The following is a 22,841-nucleotide window of genomic DNA, read 5'->3' on the forward strand; positions in this document are numbered from 1 at the left end:
GTTTCCAGCTCAGTCCTGCTTCGCTCTCCCAAGGGTTGCCATTGTGGGCATATGTGACCACACATAGCTACGAAAAGTTTTAAGCAGAATGTGAGATGGCAGGGGTACCCTGTGACATTAAACAGTTTTATAGAGAGCTTTTAGGCTCAAAAGTAAAAGCTGACGTATAAACCTACATTGTATATTTTCTCTTGGTTGAGCAAATCTGTGTGTTGTGCATAAACAAATACTCGTGACATTAGAAAGGTAAAATCTGGGGAAGCAGAAATTTGTTCAAGTATTTCTGGGGCTGACATTCATACTGATACTCATGTCAAAATAAAAGGCAGTTATTAAACAGTTTCTATTGTGTGGACTATATGTGGACTGTATGTGTGTGTTTGAGTACATGCGCATGCATGTAGGTACCCATGCCTGTTCTGTGTATATGGAGAGCAGAAGGTAGCATCCAGTCTTCCTCTGTTGCTTTTCTTTGGGAGATGGGGTCTTTTGCTGAACTTGGAACTCACAAAGGCTAACCAGCAAAAACCAGCCTATCTCTGCCTCCACCTCTCAGTATTTGGATTATAGATGTGTATTGCCATGTTTTATGTGGGTATGGAGGTCCTAAATTCAGGTGCTCAGGTTTGCATACCAAGCACTTTACCCTGAGTCATTTCTCTAGTCCCTTGATTTTTAAAGTTAACTTATTATTATGCATACATATACATACATATCATGTATATCTGGTTCTTTTGTAGCTCCTGTAAATTATGTTTTGATAAACCCATTTATTTTTATGACTTCTTGGGTATCAATTAAGAAAAGAATTAGTTTTGGATGTGGTGGTTTGTTTTTGTAATCTGAGCATTCTGGAGCTGAGGCAGGAGGATTATCAGTATTTTGAAGTCATTCTGGACTCCAGAGTGGGTTCTGGGACAGATTGGACCAGAGTGAGACATTGCCACAAAAAGAAAAGCATTTTTTATTAATTAGGGCGATTTTGGCTAAATTACACCGTTAAAATTTCTTCTGCTTCATCCTACTACCTTTCTTAATAGTAGAAAATACTAATTTTGCATGGAATCTCTAGATCTTAGAATTATTTTATTGTTATACAATAGAAAAACAATGTTCAGAATTCATACTTGGGAGTCACATTCTTCCCAGAAAATGGGTAGATTTTTAGTGTTGGGGTGGGGTAGCAGTTGAATCATTTCTTTTGCTCCAGCTTTATCTGTAATATTGGAACTTTTGGATCTGTAAAAATTCTGAGGTGGTCGCTCATGTTGGAAGTAAACATTAGTACTTTTCTTTTCTTGTTTGCTGTAACCTACTATACATTTTCTTTTGGCCAAATCTCAGTCTTTTGTAAAACTTACATAACAGGCTTCTTACATAGTTCTGTGATGGAAGAGAGGGCTCTCTGCAGGCCTTATTTTAAGATGGTAAGCTCTGCTGGACCAAAACCTGAGGGTGTAATTAACAGTGTCTGTGGAGGGACCATGTGCACTGACTTCATGGGCCATTTGGCCTACTAGATGGGATTTAGGTCATCATTCATTGTCGTGTGCTGTATTCCTCTGGGAGTACAAGGTCTAGGTGCTTTACATTGAATAAGTTCCAAATGTTTGATCTTGTTCCAGGGTGGGTGACTATACTCGAGAATGAACTTAATTACAAGCTTTATGTGTCTAGCATCCATTCAGCCTACGTCCACTTCACTGCACCTAACATCATCTATGGAATTTCATTTGCAGGTTTTGGGAAGTCTAAAGCTGTCACATTTGAAATCTGCTTTGTGATGTGTGTGTGTGTGTGTGTGTGTATGTGTGTGTGTTGTGTGTGTTTCCACCTTGCCATTTTGGAACTTTTTTGATTAGAATTTATGTATTAGTATTAATGTTATCAACAAAACAAACACATTTGCTAAAATTCTCAGGAAAGAGGCTTCATTTATGAGTGGCAGGTGATCTGAGAATGTTTGTAGTCAGGTGTGGAAGCCACAGGCCCATGTTGATAGCCTCATCTATTGCTTCAGTTGTTGAGAGAGGGCTCTGACTGAACCTGAGTTCACCCTTCCAGCTAGCCTGCCTGGCCAGCCACCTCTGGTAGGCTTACCGCTGCCTCAGCACCACGAACTTACAGATGTGTGCTTCCGTGTTCTGCCTCTTAACATCTTTTTAATGTTACGATTTTATTATTGGATAAAAATCTAATTGGTCGTGATTTACTACTAAGTTTTTTTGATACAATCATCTTCCATTTAATTTTTTTACATAGTTCTTTTGGTTTGCGGGGCAGGTATCTTTACATCTCTCAGACAGACTTTGTCAGCATCAAGTCGTGTTGCCTCATGTGTTTTATTTTCAAGATGTGGATTTATTCATGATTGAGAAGCCTGTAATTAGATTTTAGGATTTTATCAGAATTTATAAGTGCATTTGGTCAACTTCTTTGGAAGGTACATATTTTCCCTTTATTTATATTTAATGTGTGTGTGCATGCGTGCACATGCATGTGCATGGGATTGGATGCTTTCCTTCAACTATGCGGGTCTCAGGCATCAAACTCAGGTTGTCAACCTTGGTGGCAGGCACCTCTGTCCGTTGAACAACCCCACCAGTCCTGTTCTTTTTCTATCAAACAAATTTTCTTACATAAACTTCTTTAATGTGGAAGGCTTAGAGAAAGAGGGGAGTAGGTCTCTCTCTCTTTTTTCATTTCTCCTGAGAAGTCTTTAAAAAGATGTTTATACAAATCAAATATGCTTATAACTTAAAAGAAATAATTTGGTGTGGCAAGTTTTAGGTAATAATAATAAAAAGTATATACACACTCTGTAACCTTTCTTTAAGTCTTTGGTTTAAGTCCTCTCTCATACAGTGCCAAAGCGTTGTTCTGAGCTGTGTGTGTTGAAACATGCATGCCTGTCCTAGTGTCGTAACTAATTATATCTCTGACATGCTTACTTCTAGTAATTGGATGTCGACCTGCCACAGCATGTGTTTTAACTTTTAGCTTTATCTGGAGGACCTGCTATAGGAATGAAGTTTTTACCACATAGCAGCTTAACAGTGTACACAGATCCTGTTTAAAATATACCATATACTTTATGTTTTGCAGAAATAGGGTATGTCCAGGAGAAAGGTTTTTTTTCCTTTTATTGAAAATTAATTTTTCTTGCATAATATATCCTGATCAGGCTTTCCCCTCCCCTGCTCCTCTCTGTTCCTCCCCACATCCTTTCTGGTGTGACTCCATTCCTTTTCAGTCTCCTTTGAAAAGAATAGGATTCTAAGAGATAACAATAAAATATAATAAGATAAATCATTGCATCCAAGTTGTCTAAGGCAAAACAACAGAAGGAGAAGATCCAAGAGAAGGCTACAGAATCAGACACACTTGTCCATACCTTCCGCAATCCCTTAGGATCACTGAACTAGAATCCATATCGTATCTGCAGAGGACCTGCTGCAGACCTGAGTAAGCCCTGTGTGCATGCTGCTCTGTCTCTGTGAGTTCCTATGAGCTTTACTCAGCTGATTTAGAAGACCCTGTTTTCTTGGTGTCCTCCCCCCTCTGGCTCTTAGGCTCTTTAACATCTTCTTCCCCCAGGTCCCCTGAACCCAGAGGGGAGGACATTCCATTTAGGGCTGATGGAGGGCTTGGTGGAGACATCCCATTTCTGGCCCCAGTGTCTCTCACTCTCTGTGTAATGTCTGGTTAGATCTCTATCTGTTCCCATCTGCTGCAGGAGGAAGCTTCTCTGATGCTGGCTGACGAAGGCACTGATCATCTGTGGTTCTCCCGGATTGTAACTTGGTTATCACTGACTTAACAGCTAATACACATATAAGTGAATACATACCATGCGTCTTTCTGAGTCTGAGGAAAAAGTCTAAGCAGTGAAAAAAATTTTAGTTGAGCTGACATGCATATTTGCCTTTGCTGATAATTATACACTGTGTCAGCTGACTTTGCTGTTTCATCTCTGGATTGACAGCTCAGTATGAGAGTGAAGTTTTTCAGAATTTATTTTCCCTTCAAGTTTTTCAAAGATCAACTTGTAGAAGAGACTGGATGAAGTGCTGGTCACTTAATCTTCATGGTTGACAATGATTTGACAAATATTCTATGAAAATGCTCCAAGGAGAGTTTTTACAGACCAATTTAGAAATTCTGTCTTGGACATGCTTGTGACTAGAGTAGTAAATGTTTGTTATGTGCACAAGCATGTATGAAAATATGTGATCCTTGTCTATGCATGCTGAAAGAGAACTTTACCAGTTCTAAGTCTCTGAACTACAGTCCCGTAGAAATTAAAGTCTTAAGACTGGGAGCAGTTAATGCAGTGATGGATTGTGGTGGTTAGCATTGTGCTGTGCTGCGTGGTGACTGTACTCTGTGGACTTAAGAGATTCCAGTCAGCACTTGGGAAGGAATACACCACAGGATCTGTGACAATTAAAGATTTTTAAAGTGAAAGATTCAATGACTTTTCTCATTAATAAATAGGCCATTGGGACCTTGCATACAGAAAAGGATTGTGCAATTCTCTTACTGATAATTGCTTAAAATTTAATGCTGTTTTGTTTTATGATCTTTATTTCCTATCATTGTTTTGCTGTAGTTAAAATAAAATAACTGTCTATATATGTGTGTGTGTGCATGTGCACACATATGTATGTGGGCATGTGTGTATGTGTACATATGTAGAGACCAGAAGACAGCAGTTAGCTAGGCTGGCTGGCCAGGAAGGTCCAGAGGTTCTCTTGTCTCTTTTCTCTCAACACTGGGGATACCAGCGTGTGTTATCCATCAGACCTGCCAGTTTTAGGTCTTCAAGCTTTCAAGACAAGTGCTTTATAAACCACCTGAGCCATTCCCCCAAATCCTGAAGTAAAATCTTTAAATTACTGCCTAAACATAACTGTCTTTAAATTTCATATCACATTTAAAAGGTTAGGCTTGTTTGGGTCTTGAGGTCAGCAATAGTACAGAGGCATTGGGTTTAAATTCTATGTCCTGCAGTGTATTCCTAAATGATTTTTAGGTCTAATAATTTGTATTCCTAAATACTTTTTCTGTTTTGAAAATTGAACTCCCAAGGATTTCTCCCGAATAATATATAATAATTTGTACATTAGAAAAAGTTAGATGGCCAAATTAAAGCAATAGAAAGGGTCTTTACACTTTTCCAATCCATTTCTGTTAGCCATCTTTTGTAGTATTAATCAAATTAATGCAGATATGCTTGATTTTAACTTAGGTGAGAAAATTAGAATTCACAGCTGGTAGACTACATGAGAGGAAGCTAAGTTTCAAATTGTGGGATCCCCAGCAGCTCTGTCGAAAGCTAGGTGTCAGCTTGGCTAATAATAGGAGCAGCCTTGTCAGTAGACTGAAATCCCAGGGGCTGGGAATGGTAAGGCTGTAGGGTGCTGAACTGGGCATGTTTCATCCTCCACAGGGAGTTGGATGTTTTGTTTGTCACAGGTGACTGAGTTAGGGAGGCCTGCTGCTGCTTGGGCTAATGACACAGACTTGTACAGAGTACAGAAGACTTTGTACAGTGGTGAATTTGGAATTACTGGACAGCTAGCTGATTAAAGAAATAAAAACTTTACTGGTTAAATCAGAGTTTCTCTCAGAATTCTACCTAACAAATCCTTCACTTAAAAAGAAATGTTTCTGTTTCTTTAAGCTCCTTCACAAGTGGAACTCTGAATTCCACTTCCTAACATTCTTGAGTAAATCTGATTTGTAAAGGCATATGGACACTTTATAGACTTGGCACACTAAAAATATTTAGTCATAAGCCAACAAATCAAACCCAGATATACTGACTTATGTAAATGCCAATCATATTATATGTCAATGCTTGGTAAATTAGTATGTTAGTAAGTGCACAAAAGCTCACACTTCAATTTTAAGATATTGTGAGAAGTTGGTAACCCATAAGTATATGTTTTTTTAAAGTAGTGAAATAACTTCTTGATTAAAAACTCCTACCACCACTGCAGAGTTTTCACACATTCACTGTTGTTTCTTGGTGCCACCAGCTCTGCAGTTGTGACAGGGGAGGACAAAGCCATTTATTTTGTTTGTTTTTGCCGTTTGTTTTTAAATCATTCACCCAGAAATAACTAACTGCTATATTGTTTAGGAACTCCCCTTACACCAGTGGTTCTCAACTTTCCTAATGCTGCGAGTTGGGTCACATGATTGTGAAGGCTTGACAAAATTTAAATGTTGCTCTTTTTACCCATATAGACTTCCTTCTGAAGGCTTAGATTTTTCAAAATCTACTTTATCTAGGGTTCTTAAATGTTTCAACCTTTCTTCTAACCCATCAACCAGGGGTAGGGGAAAAAGAAGGATAATAGGAAAGGGTGTTGTGGACTGTTCAGATGTAATTCCTTGGGACGATTCCATTCTTCGATGTTAGGATATCAGCAGTCCATTTCAATAGCAAGTACCAAACATGAAATCAGTAGTGGCAGCATGATCCAGCAGAAACAGCAAGACTCTGCCAAATGGCACAAGTCAGGAAAGTGGCCAGAATGAGTTGGAATACCACGAGAAGTTCTTTTGTGTGTTTCTAAGACCAGGAAAGCATTGCGGGCATGTAGCAGTGCAAGAGTGTCCTCATTGTGAGTTTCTATTTATGTCCTTTCTAAACATCATGTACCCTCTGAAGTGTCTGTTTTCAGCAAAACAGCACATGCATGTTCTCTCACACAACAGCTTGCAGAAAAAAAACACGACACAACTGAGTTGTTAAAGAAACCAGATATTTCCACTTCATCCTCACCTTTATTTTCCAGATTAGTAGCTTGGTTTTCATCTATGCCTGTTTTATTATTTAGACTGACCATTTAATTTTTCATTTTGGCAATCGTTTTAAATTTACTTTCTTCGCTTTTTCTTTCTTCCCTTCCCCTTTCCTTTTGTCTCCCTCCCCCCCCCCCCCCGTCCCTACCACTCATTTGTATGCCTGTACTTGCATATGTAATATGTGCATGGAGGTACAGGCCTGTGCAGCATAGGAGACTCATCAGGCATTTTCTTTATCGCTGTCTGGTTTATGTATCAGCCCTTGAGACAGGGTCTCTTACTAACCCTGAAGATTAAGGTCTTAGCTAGGCTAGTGAGCTCCATTAATATGTGCTTGTTTCTATCTTTTCTCTATGTGTGGGTTACAAGCATACATGGCCATGCCCTGCTTTTTTTTTTTTTTAATTTATTGCACTTAGGTCCTTGTGTTGGCAGAAAAAACACTTTTACATACTCTGCAATCACCCCAGTCCTCATTTCTAATTTCTTATTAAAAGTTTTGTTTATTGTGTATATGGTGTGGCTATGAATGTGTGTGTAAGGGCACATACACATACGCTTACATATAAGCTTACATGTGTTCATTTCTTCTACTATGGGTCTAGAGATCAAACTCTGCCAGGCACGTATGGCATGTTAGGACAGCTAGGAAACTGTGTATAAAAATGAAAACAGGGGAAACAACAACAATCAAAAGCCAAAATACCTGAAACATATGCCCTCCCATCTCCGTCTTGATTGTTATACTCCCTTTTCTTCTCAGCCTTCCTCTAACTAGAATACTTTTCACTTACTGTGTGTATCATTCCAGGGGGCCCTTGGAGACTATTGTCTTTTTTAAATTACAGTATAGACCCTATGGGTCAAGTAATAAATAACATTGGAGCGAAAAGGGAGGTATTGTGACTGGTTTCCTTTAAAATGGTTCTTTCATAATTTCATTTTTAAAATGAGCTAGATAAAAAGTTATTTTTTTTTTCTGTAGGAAGGGTAAGACAATACTCTGAAGATAATGTGGTTATTTTATAGTGGTTTGAGTAGATAACATTGATCCTCTAATTTAATTAAACGGTTTCTTCAGTCCCTGGGTGCATATTTTTAGAAATAGTTTAAATTGGAGAATTAACAATGCCCAAAGTGAAATATTCTATGAATCCTTTATTACTTCAAAATGTTATAGATAAAATTTTCAAAGAAGATTTATTTTTATTAAAATGTTTTTGATTTGTTTGTTTAATGTGTGTTTATTTTTTATTTTATGTGTGTTGATGTTTTGCCTGCATGTATGTTTGTGTGAGGGTGTTGGATCCTTGGAACTGGAGTTATAGACAGTTTCAAACTGCCTTGTGGGTGCTGGGAATTGAAGTCAGGTCCTGTGGAAGAGCAGACAGTGCTCTTAAATCTTAGCCATCTCCCCAGCCCAATGTGTGTGAGTGTTAATGGGTGGTTTTGCCTCCATGTATGAGTTTTTTGTTTTTGTTTTTTGTTTTTGTTTTTTGTTTTGTTCTGAGGCAGGGTTTCTCTGTGTAGCCCTGGCTGTCCTGGAGCTCACTCTGTAGACCAGGCTGGCCCAAAAATCCATCTGCCTCTGCCTCCCAAGTGCTGGGATTAAAGACGTGCGCCACTACTGTCCGGCTCCACATATGTTTTATGTGATACATTCATACCTGGTGCTAGCAGAGGTAAGAAGGCATTGGATCCCTTAGAACTGAAGTTGCAGATGTTCTAAAGCCACCATGTTAGTCCTGGGAACCAGTCTGGGTTCCTTTGTAAAAACAGCAAGTGCTGCCAACAGCTAAAGCATCTCCAGCTTTTTCATATTTTTATCTATTTTGGTTTTCAAGACAGGGTTTCTGTGTAGCCTGGCTGTCCTGGAACTTTCTTTTGTAGACCATGCTGGCCTCAAAGTCAGAGATCCCGCTTCTTCCCAATTGTCAGGATTAAAGGTGAATGCCACCACTTCTAGCTATTACTGTTTTTGTTTTTGTTTTTTTCAAGACAGGGTTTGTTTGTGTAAACCTGACTGTCCAGGAGCTAGCTCTGTACACCAGACTGGCCTTAAGTCACAGAAATGCATCTGACTCTGCTTCCCTATCACTGGGATTAAAGGAGTGTGTCACCCCCACATCCTCCCTCCTGTGTTTTATTTGTGTGTATGTATATAAAATGTATTTATGTGTACTCATATATATGTGTTTGCCAGGTATACATACCTGCAGAGGCCAGAAGAGGGTGTCTGATCCTCTTTAGCTGAAATTGGTGGAATTACCACCTTACAAGGGTGCTGGGAACTAAACACAGGTTCTCGAAGAGCAGCATGTACTCTTAACCACTGAGCCTTTTTTCCAGCCTACTTTTAGGTAAAATTTAACTCCATTGAGAGTTTTCTAAATTAGTTATCTTTATATTATATTGAACATCTGTCTACTTGCCTATCTGTCCTTTATTACTAGAATGACAATTAGAAAATTGTCCTAAGAATTAATTCTTTTTCAAAGTAGTTTTCTTATTTGAATTGTCTTTAAATATTGGGTTTATTAGACACTAGTAAAAATGCTTTTGTTTAGTAAAGAAGGCAGTCAATCTTTGTAATTGCTATAAAATAGTATAGTAGAGAGTTGGGTAAACTATTGCTGTGGCATCTAGGGGTGAGACAAAACAGTAAAGTTGAAATGGCCCACAGCACTTGAGTGTTGCAGGATATTTGATCATACTGTGAATCCCCAAAGACTTTGATATTTACTGAAAAGACTTTGTGGTGGTGTATCTCAGCACTATCACACACCTTTACTCCAAGAACCACAGTCAGTGCGAGGTCAAGAGGCAGTGAGCAAGTAATCATCCCACAGGCAGTGAACATAAGTAAGCAGGAAGGAGGGTCTTTGCGTTGAAGGGTATTTAAGACAGTGTGGAGGAGAAAGTTTTTCCTTTTGGGACACTAGTTGAAAAGGAACATCAGCTGGATGTTTTGTTTTTCTCTGCTACACACACACACACACACACACACACACAAGTGCGAGTTGGGCAGGGGTTTGTTTTTATTTTTTCCAGGAGAATAAAAGCAAAATCCTGTCCCAACCCTTGCTTGGGGATACTTAAAAGTGGTCTAGCACACTTAGGTTGTGGAGCAGGATCACCAGCCAATGCAGAACACTAAGCTCTTGAAAATATCCTTTGTTACTAAGTGATACCTAAGTATCCTAAGACTTCATTTCAAGAAGATGTTTACCCTAAGTTTACTTTAAGTAGGTCAGTTAGATAATATATAACTGCTTTATAGATCCTTGGCAGTAAATGCAGTTTGAGATTTCTTTCTTTTCTTTTTTGTTTTTGTTTTTTGTTTTTTGTTTTTTGTTTTGTTTTGTTTTGTTTTAGTTTTGGTTTTTTTGAGACAGGGTTTCTTCTCTGTATAGCCCTGGCTGTCCTGTAACTCACTCTGTAGACCAGACTGGCCTCGAAATCAGAAATCCGCCAGCCTCTGCCTCCCAGAGTGCTGGGATTACAGGCATGCACCACCACTACCCCAGTTTGAGATTTGCTGCCATATTCAGCTTTGCCAAGATGAGTTTAGCTTTTCTTTTCTTTTTATCCCTCCATTCCTCCCTCTTTTCCTCCCGCACTTCCCCCCACCCAAAAATTGGCCAAAGGCTTAAACTAATCCATGTTCTTGTAAACCAATTATTTTTTGTAGTCTAGAGATATGTGGATGTGTTTGGATAAAGACTGCAGTCTGAAAACCATTTACTTTTATCAATATTGTCCACATGTTTAAGAAAATATTACTTAAAAAGGATGGGAGAAATGACTCAATAGTTAAAGGTACTTACATAGAGGACTCCACATTTCCAGTACCCATGGTAGGGGAGGGAGGCTTACAACTGTCTGTAACTCCTGTTCAAGGAGACCTGATGCCCTCTTCTGGGCTCTACTGGCACCAATATGATCTGTGACATACTGTTTTAAAAGTATTAATTTAAAAATTAGCTTCTAAAGTAATAGGTTTCCTTACAGCATTTTTAATATATACTTAGTTTTGGCTGATTCTTACCCATATCTCTATCAACCTGTCTGTTCCCATCAGTCCATCTGCTTTCATATCTGTGTCCTATTGCCTCTCATCTTGCTTTCATTTAAATTCACATATTTAACAACTAGAAACTAAGATTTACATATGAAAGTATACTATTTATCTTTCTGTGTCTGGGTTAACTGAATATACTTTAATTTTCTCTATTTTCCTGTGAAATCCATAATTTCATTTTTCATTGTAGCTGAATACAAATCCGTAAAAATATGGAAAGCTTCATGAATTTCTATCAGTTTAACATAAATATCTGTTTGAAACAATCACAGTCCACATGCTTTTGGTGGAGAGATAAAAAGATAGTTTTTGAAAACCACTTGCTTATTGCTTTCCTGTTATTTCTCTCTTGTGGCAACAATTTAAGTATCATGTTTTGGAGTCTCTTAAACTCCCCACTTCCCCAGAAGACAGAAAGCTGTATACCTAACCTGCCATAAGGACCCGAATAAATTGGGTGGTTGTGGCACATGTCTCAATTCTAGCACTCAGAAGGCAGAGGCAGGAAAATCTGAGTTTGAAACCAGCTTGATCTACAGAGTGAGTTTTAGGAATGCCAGGGCTACACAGAGACATCCTGTCTTGAAACAAAGCAAAAGGTGTCGAAACAAAATTATGCTCTGGTGTGTGGGTGCCTGCATGTACATGTACCATAGGCATGTCTGGTGCTGCTGAGGCCTGAAGAAGGCTCAGATCGTCTGGGATTGGAGATGGTTCTGAACTGTCAAGTGGGTGCTGGCAATCAAACCTGGGTCCTCAGGAGGAGTAGCCTGGACTCTTAATTGATGAACTACTTTTCCAGCCCCCAGAACCCTTTAAAATTTTACTTGATGTTTACAAGTGTTTGGTTTGCTTGCATTAAATGATTGTGTGCAGCCCATGTGGGTGGTAGGAACAGAACCTGGGTCCTCTGCAAGAGCAGCTAGTACTCTTTAACAACTGAGCAAAATTTCCCACCTATAAAAATGACCTTTAGAAACACTATGTAGAGCCCAGTGGTGGTGGCGGCGGCGCACGCCCGTAATTCCAGCTTTCTGGGAGGCAGAGGCAGGTGGATTTCTGAGATCAAGGCCAGCCTGGTCTACAGAGTAAGCTCCAGGACAGCCAGGGCTATACAGAGAAACCCTGTTTGTTGTTTCAAAAAAAACCAACCAAACAAAAAAACCAAAAACAAACAAACAAACAAAAAAAACACCATGTAGCCTAGATTGTTCTTGAAGTCTTTCCTATCTTCCTGTCTGCCTTATCCTCTCCAGTTCTAGGATTTCAGACATGAGCCACCACTCCCAAAAGATTGTATTTGTAGCTTTGTATCTATGTTCCTTAACTTGGGTTTATTTACTTTCAAAGTACTTGGAATTACATTAAGACATTGCTTTAAAAAATATGACATTGCTATATATAATAAGGTTGTACCAAGAACAGGAAGGGAATAATCAATCACTAAGTTAGTTGAACAGAATTTAGAAAGTTTTCTGTGGGTTTGAATGATCATTTTCTTTCTTTCTTTCTTTTTGTTTTTTTCGAGATAGGGTTTCTCTGTGTAGCCCTGGCTGTCCTGGAACTAACTCTGTAGACCAGGCTGGCCTCAAACTGAGAAATCTGCCTGCCTCTGCCTCCCAAGTGCTGGGATTCAAGGCCTGTGCCACCATCGCCCAGCTGAATGATCATTTTCTAAAAATTAAATAGAATGATGTATTAGAGTGTCTTAACCAGTCTGAAGTCAGATACCTAGTCATAGGTAACCTTGTAACTTACACATAGCCTTGTGTTGAGCCTTCTTAAAATTAATTAATTAGTTAATTAACTGACACTAGGTGTATCTGTAGCTGTCATGGAACTCGCTCTTGTAGACCAGACTGTCCTCAAACTAAATAGATTCACCTGCTTCTGCCTTGCATTGTTCTTTTACTGCATATATGTCTCTGTGGGGGTGTTGAGTATCCTGGAACTGAAGTTACAGACAATTGTGAGCTGCCTCAGAAGTTCTGGGAATTGAACCTGGATCCTTTGGAAGAGCAGCCAGCATTTTTAACTGCAGAGTCATCTCTTCAGCACCTTGTATTGATTGTCTGTCTGTCTGTCTGTCTGTCTGTCTGTATGTATGTATGTATGTATGTATGTATATTTGTATGTATGTACCAGTGTTACTTACAGGAGCATAGATATCTTACCAGTGGTTACACCACTGAGGAAAATGTCTCACCATTCTCCAGCAACCACTAACTGCCTATGAATCCTCAGAGAGGGGGTGGAACTTCATGAAGCCCTCCTCCAGCAATTGGTAACTACTTATAAATGCTCATGAAAGGGTGTGGGACTTACAAACCTTAAAAAAACAAAAAGGCAAGCTGGGTAGTGGTGGTGGTGGTGGTGGTGGTGGTGGTGGTGGTGGTGCACACCTTTAATCCTAGCACTTGGGAGGCAGAGGCAGGCAGATTTCTGAGTTCGTGGCCAGCCTGGTCTACAGAGTTTCAGGACAGCCAGGGCTACACGGAAAAACCCTATCTCAAAAAAAACAAAAAACAAAAAACAAAAAATAAAAACAAAAAACAAAAACAAACAAACAAAAAAAAAACCAAAAAGTTTTGAGAAACCTCAATTAACCTTAAGATCTCAATGGCTTCAAACACAGGGGATTCTTTATTTGTTAAAGTTGGCAAGCATCTCTAATCCATGATATTACTGAGTAACAGAGTAACCATCATCTGAAATGTTGGTAGAGCTTTCTGGAAGCTCCTGCACAGTAATTTAAATACTCTTGACTACAAATGATTTTGATGCATTGTGAGTTTTACGGTGTTAATTGCATCTAGTCACAGTGTTATGTTAGCCACACACCTAGTCACAATTATGTTGAGGCCCAGTAAGATAACCTTAGCTGTTAACAGCAGCATTAATAACTACTACATTTTATTACAACGTATTTGTAGAACTTGGCATATTGTAGATACTAAGTAAATATATGCTAAATGAATTGTAGTGATAAGAATCTGTTTAATTTTGCCTGACAATGGTGGTGCATGCCTTTAATCGCAGCACTTGGGAGGCAGAGGCAGGTGGATTTCCAGTTTCAGGTACAGAGAAACCCTGTCTTGAAAAACAAAACAAAACAAAACAGAACAAAATGTCATTTAAAAGAATCCGTTTAATTTTAATCTCTTTTGGGGATGTTAGGAAAGGAATACTTGTTTTGGGCTACTGGCACATTATATTGTAAATAAGTTTTTTATTCACTCTTGGAGTCCAAAAGTGGTCATCAGATTCTCTGGTACTGGAATTACATAGCTAGTTATGGGTGCTGGGAATTGAATTGTGGTTATTTGAAAGGTCAGTTAGTGCTATTAACACTGAACCATCTCTCCAGCACCTAAGCAATCTTTTGGATAATAGAATTTCTAGTCAAATTAGCATTCTCAGTGTTTTTTTTTTCCTCAAACATTCTTTTTTAAATCTTCTTTTTTAAAGATTTATTTATTTTATGTATGTGAGTACACTGTCACTCTCTTCAGACACACCAAAAAAGGGCATCAGATTTCATTACAGATGGTTGTGAACCACCGTGTGGTTGCTGGGAATTGAACTCAGGACCTCTGGAAGTGTAGTCGGTGCTCTTAACTGCTGAGCCATCTCTCCAGCCCTCCCTCAGACATTTTTGTTTCTCCTTCTCCTTCTCCTTCACCTCTGCTTACTTATCTTCCTCATTGTATTCACTTTGGTTCTTGTCAAAACTGCAAGCTTTACTTATGAAAACTTACTGCAGCAATTCATCTATGATGAACAGTGGGACCTGAGCATTATTGGCTGTCTAATTCATGTATTCAGTATATATACTTATTGTGAACTAGCATTATTAAAATTTAGTGTTTATTTAATTAGTATAAAAATATTCATGTAAAGCCTTTGAGAAAGTAGAAAGCATCCATGAGAGTTAAAATTAGTCTTCAGATTAATGGTATAAAATCAATTTATAAAAACTAAATTGTGTTGAGCTAATGAGATGACTTAGCAGGTAAAGGCATTTGTAACTATATCTGATGATTTGAGTTTGATCCTCTGAACCTACTTGATGATAGGAGGAGAGACTATTCCTGCAAGTTGTCCTCTGACTGTGGTATGCTGCACATGTACAAGCACACATAAAAATCATGTAATTAAAAGTAAAATTAAAAGTTGTATTGACAAGCAATTCTGAACTCTATATTGTTGAAATATCAGTAATAGGTGCTACTTTTAGTAAAACTTATTTAAAAGGTACAGTTGAGTTATTCAGCACTTTAAATGCAAATTATGTGAAGTCATCTCCATTTTGTGGTTTTGTTATATTCTTCCTCTGCCTTTTTCATTTTGAGTCCCTGAAATCTGTTCTATTTTTACTTGTGTGTCAACATACTGAAGCCATCTCTGCTGTCATGCTTTGAAGATCAGCAAGAGATACTCCCCTGTAAGATAAGAGTTGTATAATAGGTGACTATTAGAGGCATAAACAAGTCTTGGTAAATCTGGAGATGTTTGTTTGTTTGTTTTTCCAAGCACTAGCAATGTAATACCAAATGCTTGTTGGTGCTATGACTGAAGAAACTTTTATTTACTATGTATTTATTGTACATTGTTACAGAAGACTTTGTGCTTCCTAGGCAAGTACTCTGTCCTAGACCTGCCTACTTAATTCTTTAAATCTCTTTTTAAGTGTCCAAGAGAGGGCTGGAGAAATGGCTCAGCGGTTAAGAGCACTGACTGCTCTTCCAGAGGTCCAGAGTTCAATTCCCAACAACCACATTGTGGCTCACAACCATCTGTAATAGGAATCTTGATGCCCTCTTCTGGTATGTCTGAAGACAGCAACTGTGTGTGTGTGTGTGTGTGTGTGTGTGTGTGTATAAAATAAATAACTCTTTAAAAAAGAGGGCCAGGGATGGTGGCACATGCCTTTCTTTAATTCCAGCACTTGACAGGCAGAGGCAAAAGGATCTCTGAGTTTGAGGCCAGCCTGATTCACATAGGTAGTTTCATGACAGCCATGGCTATATAAAGAGACCCTGTCTCAAAAACCAAAACAAATAAAAAAAAAAAAAAGCCCTACTATATCTCTTGTTATAAAATGACAGTTGAATAGAATTAAAATCCAAGTTAAGCAACCCTTAAACTTTTAGGCCACTAGACTTTGGTCAAGACTTAGATTGAAAACGTTCATTCTTTATATTTATTTTAAATGGCATCTTTACTGAATATTATGGCATGTATATATAATGATATGCCCAACTATTTTTAATTTTATGATTTTATTATAGTACATGATTTGTATGATAAAATATTGCAAATAAAATTTAAAAATTATATAATAAGATTAACCAGACACAGTGTTTATAAACTTCAGCGAACTATACAGTTAAAGAAATGTAAGGAAAATAATAAAGGAATGGATACTAAATACTCTTGGGGGCCAGGATTTAATTTTTTTCCTTTTTTTTTTAAATTTAAAACAGGGTCTAACTATCCTTAGGTAGCTGGTCTGGAACACATAGACATCATCAGCCTTTGTCTGCCTCTGTCTCTGTGTCTCAAGGGCTGGAATTAAAGGCATATACCATTAAATCTGGCACTTTATTGTATTTGTGTCTGGCTGTTTAGTATTGTCACTTTACCTGTCCCCTCTGGATACCTGGATTGTGTCAGATTGCATAAGACATTTTTTGGGAAAGATTTATTTTTGGTTATGTCTATGTACACCACATGGGTGCAGATGTCTTACATGCCAAAAAAGATGGTGTCAGATTCTCTGGAACTGGAGTTACAGACTGTTGTGAACAACCTTGAAATGGGTGCTGGGAACAGAACCCAGGTTCTTTGGGAGAACACCAAATGTCTCATGCCACTTTAATAATGAAATAATTTGTTTGTAAACTGATTCAATTTTTTAATGTGCATGTTTGCAAGTTGAAGCTTGATCTTTAGTATCCATATTAAGTGCACCTAACAACGCTTATCTGAGTTTTGAATTGTGGTAATTTTTGGATCTTCCTTAGTCTGGATGGCATGATGGCTTCAGAAAGAAAAGAAGCTTTACTTTGTCTTTCCAAGTTAAAGTATTTTCTGCTAAATTTTGCCTTTTATTTTTCTACCTCCTTAATCTGGGATAGTCTTTATTAGAATGGGGTAGATTAGTTTTGTGCAAAGCTGTCTTATTAGTTAGCTGGGTGTTTTATATTGACTGGAATAAAGAGAAGAAATAAATTTGCTGGAGAAATGGTTTAGTGGTTAAGAGCACTTGTTACTCTTGCAGAGAACCTGGTTTTGGTTCCCAGCACCTACATAGGATATAACAATTGTGTGACTCCAATTTCAGAGGATCTGATATCCTCTTCTGCCCTCTATGGGCAATGCAGGCTTTTGGTGAACAGACACAAAAGCAGGCAAAACACCCAATACACATACCCTTCCTCCCCCTTCTTCCCCACCCTCCCCCAAAAAAGAAAAAAAACAATTCCAAGATAATAGGTTACAAAGTACAACAATATATTGATTTTTTCCCCCACTGCAAAACAACAGTACTACCTAGAGCAATGACTATAAGTCCAGGACTGGAAATATTTAGAACACCTTGTCATAGTAAAAGCAAGCAAATAATTAACCATCACTGTACTGGTAGCTTGAAAGACTTCATATTGGGCAGATTATACTGAGACAATATGGGCAGATAAAAGAATAATTCCTGGGATTTGAAGCACAATGACTTATTATTAACATAACAATAAAGTTATTAACAGCACAACACCCTTAAACATCTTAAGATGTTTTAGAATCAAGTTATCTGAGGGCATAGTAAAGAACCAAGTGTTTCGGTGTACGTGTTTATGTGCATGTATGTATAGGCAGATTTCAGTGTCAGGTTAAATATCTTCATCTGTCACTTAATACTTTATTTAGCACACCCCCAACCCCACTTAAAAAAGAAAAAAAAAAAAAAAAAAGAAGACAATGTCTCACTTAGTAGCCCTAACTGTCCTGAATTCAGTATGTTCAAGCACCATTTGGCTTTGAACTCAGAGATAGATCCACTTTTCTAGGCCTCCTGAGGGTTAGCATTAAAGGTGCAATCCACTATGCTTAGTTCATTTTACTTTTTAACTGTTTACTTTTATTCTGTATGTGTGGGTGTTTTGCCTGCTTGTGTGCCTCTATGAATTACTCCTCTGCCTCCTGCCTAAGAGCCAGAAAAAAGGTATCCTCTGGATTAAATTATAGTTGTAAGCAGCCATGTGTTGGGATTCAAACTAGGTTCCCTGATAGAGTAGCCAGTACTCCTAATTCTAATTTTCTCTCCCACTTTCTTCTTTTGTTGATTCTTTTCCTCTTCCTCCTTTTTTTGGAGGAGGCAGGAATTCTCTGTAGCCCCTACTGACCTGGACCTTCATTTCTTTGTTGTAAACCAGCCTAGTCTTGAACTCAAGAGACCCAACTGCCTCAGTGAACCAAGTGCTGGGATTAAAGGCAGGTACCACTATATCCAGCTTTTAAAATTTTTTTCTACTATTTTTTTTTATTTTTAAGATGGTATTTTCCACTGAACCTGGAACTTGCTGATTATGATTAGCTAGAAAAGCTGCCCAGCAACTACAGGGATTCTACTGTTTCTATTTGTACAGAGATTGCAGGAGTATACTGCCACACCCGGGTGTTACATTGAGTGCTGGGATTCTGAACTAAGATCGGAATCATTTAGTAGTCTGAAGCATCACATTGCTTTCAGATGTTGCATTTACCTGAAATAAACCTCAATATGTGAAAGTTAATGGACAATTCCAGAGTAGACTATTTTTGAGTTTTAAATTGTATACCTTTCTGAATATTAGGATGAACTCCCAAATTGTCCCGTTCTACTTACCCATAATACAAACCATCCTTTTATTTGGTGTATTCATACTGTAGCCTGGAGTCACTTAAGTTGTAATGCTTCCTTATCCCTGTGTTCAAATAACCCTTTACTAAGACCTGCGATGCTGGCAACTCATAAAGAAGACCTGCCAAGTACTTCATTTGAGCAAAAAGTTTGTATGTTTATTTTTTATATAAGTACGCTGTAGCTGTCTTCAGACACACCAGAAAGGGGCATTGGATCCCATAACAGATGGTTGTGAGCCACAGTGGTTGCTGGAAATTGAACTCAGGACCTCTGCAAGAGCAGTCCGTGCTCTTAACCTCTGAGCCATTTCTCTAGCCCTGTTTTTTTTTGTTTTGTTTTGTTTTTTTGTTTTTTTGTTTTTTGTTTTGCTCGCTCTCTCTCTTTCTTTCTTTTACATTAATAAAAAGCTGTTACTGGGTGGTGGTAAGGCAGAAGCAGACATATTTCTGAGTTCAAGGACAGCCTGCTTTACAGGGCAAGTTCTAGGACAGACTGGGATACACAGAGAAACCCTATCTTGAAAAACAAAAAAATTAGGAAGGAGAATCATATGCTTAGGTTATTTAGATGTATGGTTAGGAATGAACTCAATTTGTGAAAGTGTGAAAAAGGAAAAGGACTCATGTAGTATGCACTTTATATTGCAAAAAAAATTCCTTTTCTAGTGGCATTCACTCACATACACACACACACACACACACACACACACACACACACACACAGACACTAATTGATTTAAGAAATTAAGAAAATATGGTGGCGATGGCACACACCTTTAATCCCAGCACTTGGAAGGCAGAGGCAGGTGGATTTCTGAGTTCGAGGCCAGCCTGGTCTACAGAGTGAGTGCCAAGACAGCCAGGGCTATACAGAGAAACTCTGTCTTGAAAAAAAACGACCCCCCCCAAAAAAAGAAAATATTTCTTGATTGGGTTTCTTGTTATATTTGTTCTTTCTTATTAATTCCTCACATTAACAAATCTAATTTACTTTTGAATAGTGACTTGGCCCCGTCTTAAAGCATTACTGTTATTTTAGAAACCCAGTGGAGTTTTAACATTTGTTTTCCCTAGTTTTTTTTTAAATACTAATAATCATTTCCCCCCCCAGAGGTAGCTACTCTAGCAACAAAAGGCTATCTGTTGCAGTTGAAGAGAAATTTACTAGTGGGATCCCCCTCCCCACCTGCAAAAATAAAAGTTTGAAAAACAGTAGTAAAATTATCTCTTTTTCCTATGTAGACCAAGAGGGCTTGCCCTGGTTATAGTCTCAATATTTTAAGTCATAGGATCATGTAGAATTTTGACTTGCTAGCATTAAACTTCTGATATATAAAATGAAAGCTTTAGATTTAACTCCAAATTTACCAAATAATTTGAGTGCATACTTCCCAGAATAGCAACATAAAGTAAGTCAAAGAATGAACAGCATAAAATTCTTGCTAGCATAAGAGAGATAATGAGCTAGACAATTAAGTTAGAAATTCTTTTTTTTTTAAGATTTATTTATTATTATATGTAAGTACACTAGCTGTTTTCAAACACTCCAGAAGAGGGCGTCAGATCTCGTTACGGATGGTTGTGAGTCACCATGTGGTTGCTGGGATTTGAACTCAGGACCTTTGGAAGAGCAGTCAGTGCTCTTAACCACTGAGCCATCTCTCCAGCCCTAAGTTAGGAATTCTAACCTATTAGTGATGAGTGAGAAGATTGGTGATGTGGATGGGTTGGGGGTAGCATGTTGATTGTCTGAGGGACTAGCTTTCTAGGTGGAGAGAAGAACCAGCACAGAAGCTCTGAGGTGGGCAGAGGGACTTACATTGCCTGGGGCACATGGGGTCTTGGTATTAGTGGGGTGAATGTTGGCTTTTTCTCTCTCTCTCTCTCTCTCTCTCTCTCTCTCTCTCTCTCTCTCTCTCTCTCTCTCTCTCTCTCTCTCCTCTTGAGGCTAAATGGTTCAATAAGGAAATAAGTAGTAGATACAAAGAACTTAAATCTTTGTGCACTAGTTTTTTAAGAGTCACAGGAACTGATGGAGGATAGGAAAAGAGTGAAGAAAACAAAACAAAATCAAATTTGGTTGGTCTGTAACACAAGCAAAGGAAGTTTCACATAGAGGTCAGGTAAGGTAGGGATGACGTTGCCACTGGAGATGAATGTTACTTTGAGGGTGGCAGTTTAAGTGAAGTGGGCCAAAGCTTGGTCTGAGCTTGGGAGAATGAAAGGAAAGTGAGTATAGGAAATGAAAGCAACTGTTAAATTGTACCTCAAAGGGCAAAAGGAAGCACCTGAAGTTTGGGTGTTTCATTTTTGTTTTGGTAAAATTGCAGAATTGTTAGCATATTTAATATTGAGATTGAATTTAGTGGAGAAGGAATGGTTGACACAGGAGGGAACTGGAAGTGTTTTTGTTGTTGTTGTTGTTGTTGTTGTTGTTGTTGTTTTGAGAAAATTTAAGATGGGATTCTAATCACTTCCTGTGTTGAAAGCTTTATTTAGCTATGATCAGTTCATCTGAAACAGAAAGATGGTGGTGTAGTTAGTATATGAGACTCAGGAAGATTAAATGTGTAGAATGTGGAAACCGTTTAGGACAAGAATAGAGACTTTTCATGAGAATTAGTCAATATTTGCTTTTCCCCCAAGATTTATTTTTATGGGGCTAGGGAGATGACTCAATAATTAAGAGGGCTTGCTTCTTTTGCACTCCAGCACCAGGGCCAGGCAGTTCAGAATTGTCTGTAACTCAGTCCTAAGAGATCTGGCACCTTCCTCTCTGCTCCTTGGATACCTGCATATACATGTCTTGGTCATGTACATAAATAAGAACAATACAAATACATTTTAAAATATTTATATGTTTGTGTGTTTGCCCATCCACAGGGGTCAGAATAAGGCACTTGCTGCTCTTTACTGCTGAGCCATTCTTCCTCTTTGTTAATATTTGTAAAGTCATTATTGAACACAAGAATTAATTACTTAGTGATTTCTTCAGTTACTACAGCTATCACTTGGAGGGATAATTGTAAGAATTGGTTTTTAAATTGTGCAAGTTTTTTATGTATTGCTTGTGAAGTTACAATGTGATTCCTATAGCGAGTTTATTTTACTCACCCTTGTAATACTCCAGAAATACTGGGTATTCATTCAAGTTAGGTAAATGAGTTCAAATCTTGTAGGTAAGTCATCTTTTCTTTCCCAAGGTGTTAGCCTCCACAGGTTCCACCTACCTAGACTATTAAAGCATATCCCAGAAAGACAAAGAGTTTTATAGTTTTAATCTGAAACAGATGACTTTTAAGGCCTTAAAGGATGTTTAGTGTTCAATATCTAGATAAAGGTTCTTATAGTGAAATTGTAACTGTGTAATAGAAAGTTGAATTCTTTATCAGTATTGAATAGAAAGAAGTAGTAGAGAAATTACAAATAAGTTGAGTTAATTATAAGCCGGGCGGTGTGGTGCACGCCTGTAATCCCAGCACTCTGGGAGGCAGAGGCAGGTGGATTTCTGAGTTCGAGGCCAGCCTGGTCTACAGAGTGAGTTCCAGGACAGTCAGGGCTATACAGAGAAACCCTGTCTCAAAAACCCCAAGTCCAAAAACAAAAACAATACCACCACCAACAAAAAAGTTGTAATTATAGTTGTAGGATTGATTGTAAAGCTGGAGCAGGTCACATACGTTTTGTAGAGTTGGAAACAGGAAATACTTGGGAAGTCTATCTAGAGTCTCCATGACTTTGAATATGTGCACTCATTCCTATTTTAAACTAGGATACGGAAAATTAGGGACTGGATACTTGGCTCAGCAGTTATGAGTGCTTACTATTTCAGAGGACTGGAATTCAGTTTGCCAACACCCACATGAGATGGCTTATAATTGCCTGTAAGTCTAGATTGAGGGGATTTGATAGTTTCTTCTAGACTCTCTGGGGACTTACACTTATACCTCTCACTCCATTCCCATAATTAAACATCATAAAAATAAGTTTTTTTAAGAGACTGGAGAGATGGCTCAGTTGTTCAGAGCACTGGCTGTTC

The 22,841-nt window shown here is 38.2% G+C and overlaps 1 protein-coding gene across 12 annotated transcripts in view; it reads left to right on the top strand.

Annotated features, from left to right (window-relative positions):
• The window catches only part of LOC127687708 (uncharacterized), a 472,408-nt gene that overhangs the window by 15,565 nt on the left and 434,002 nt on the right, over positions 1-22,841 (top strand). The window contains exon 2 of one of the 12 annotated variants that reach the window (XM_052186627.1): positions 15,591-15,726. The exons of the other annotated variants lie outside the window; for them this stretch is intronic. Coding sequence (XP_052042587.1) covers positions 15,591-15,726 — 136 coding nt within the window. The remainder of the gene's footprint in view (positions 1-15,590; positions 15,727-22,841) is intronic. 12 annotated transcript variants of the gene reach the window in all.

Source organism: Apodemus sylvaticus, chromosome 6 (genome assembly GCF_947179515.1).
Source record: "Apodemus sylvaticus chromosome 6, mApoSyl1.1, whole genome shotgun sequence".
In the NCBI taxonomy this organism is placed as follows: domain Eukaryota; kingdom Metazoa; phylum Chordata; class Mammalia; order Rodentia; family Muridae; genus Apodemus; species Apodemus sylvaticus.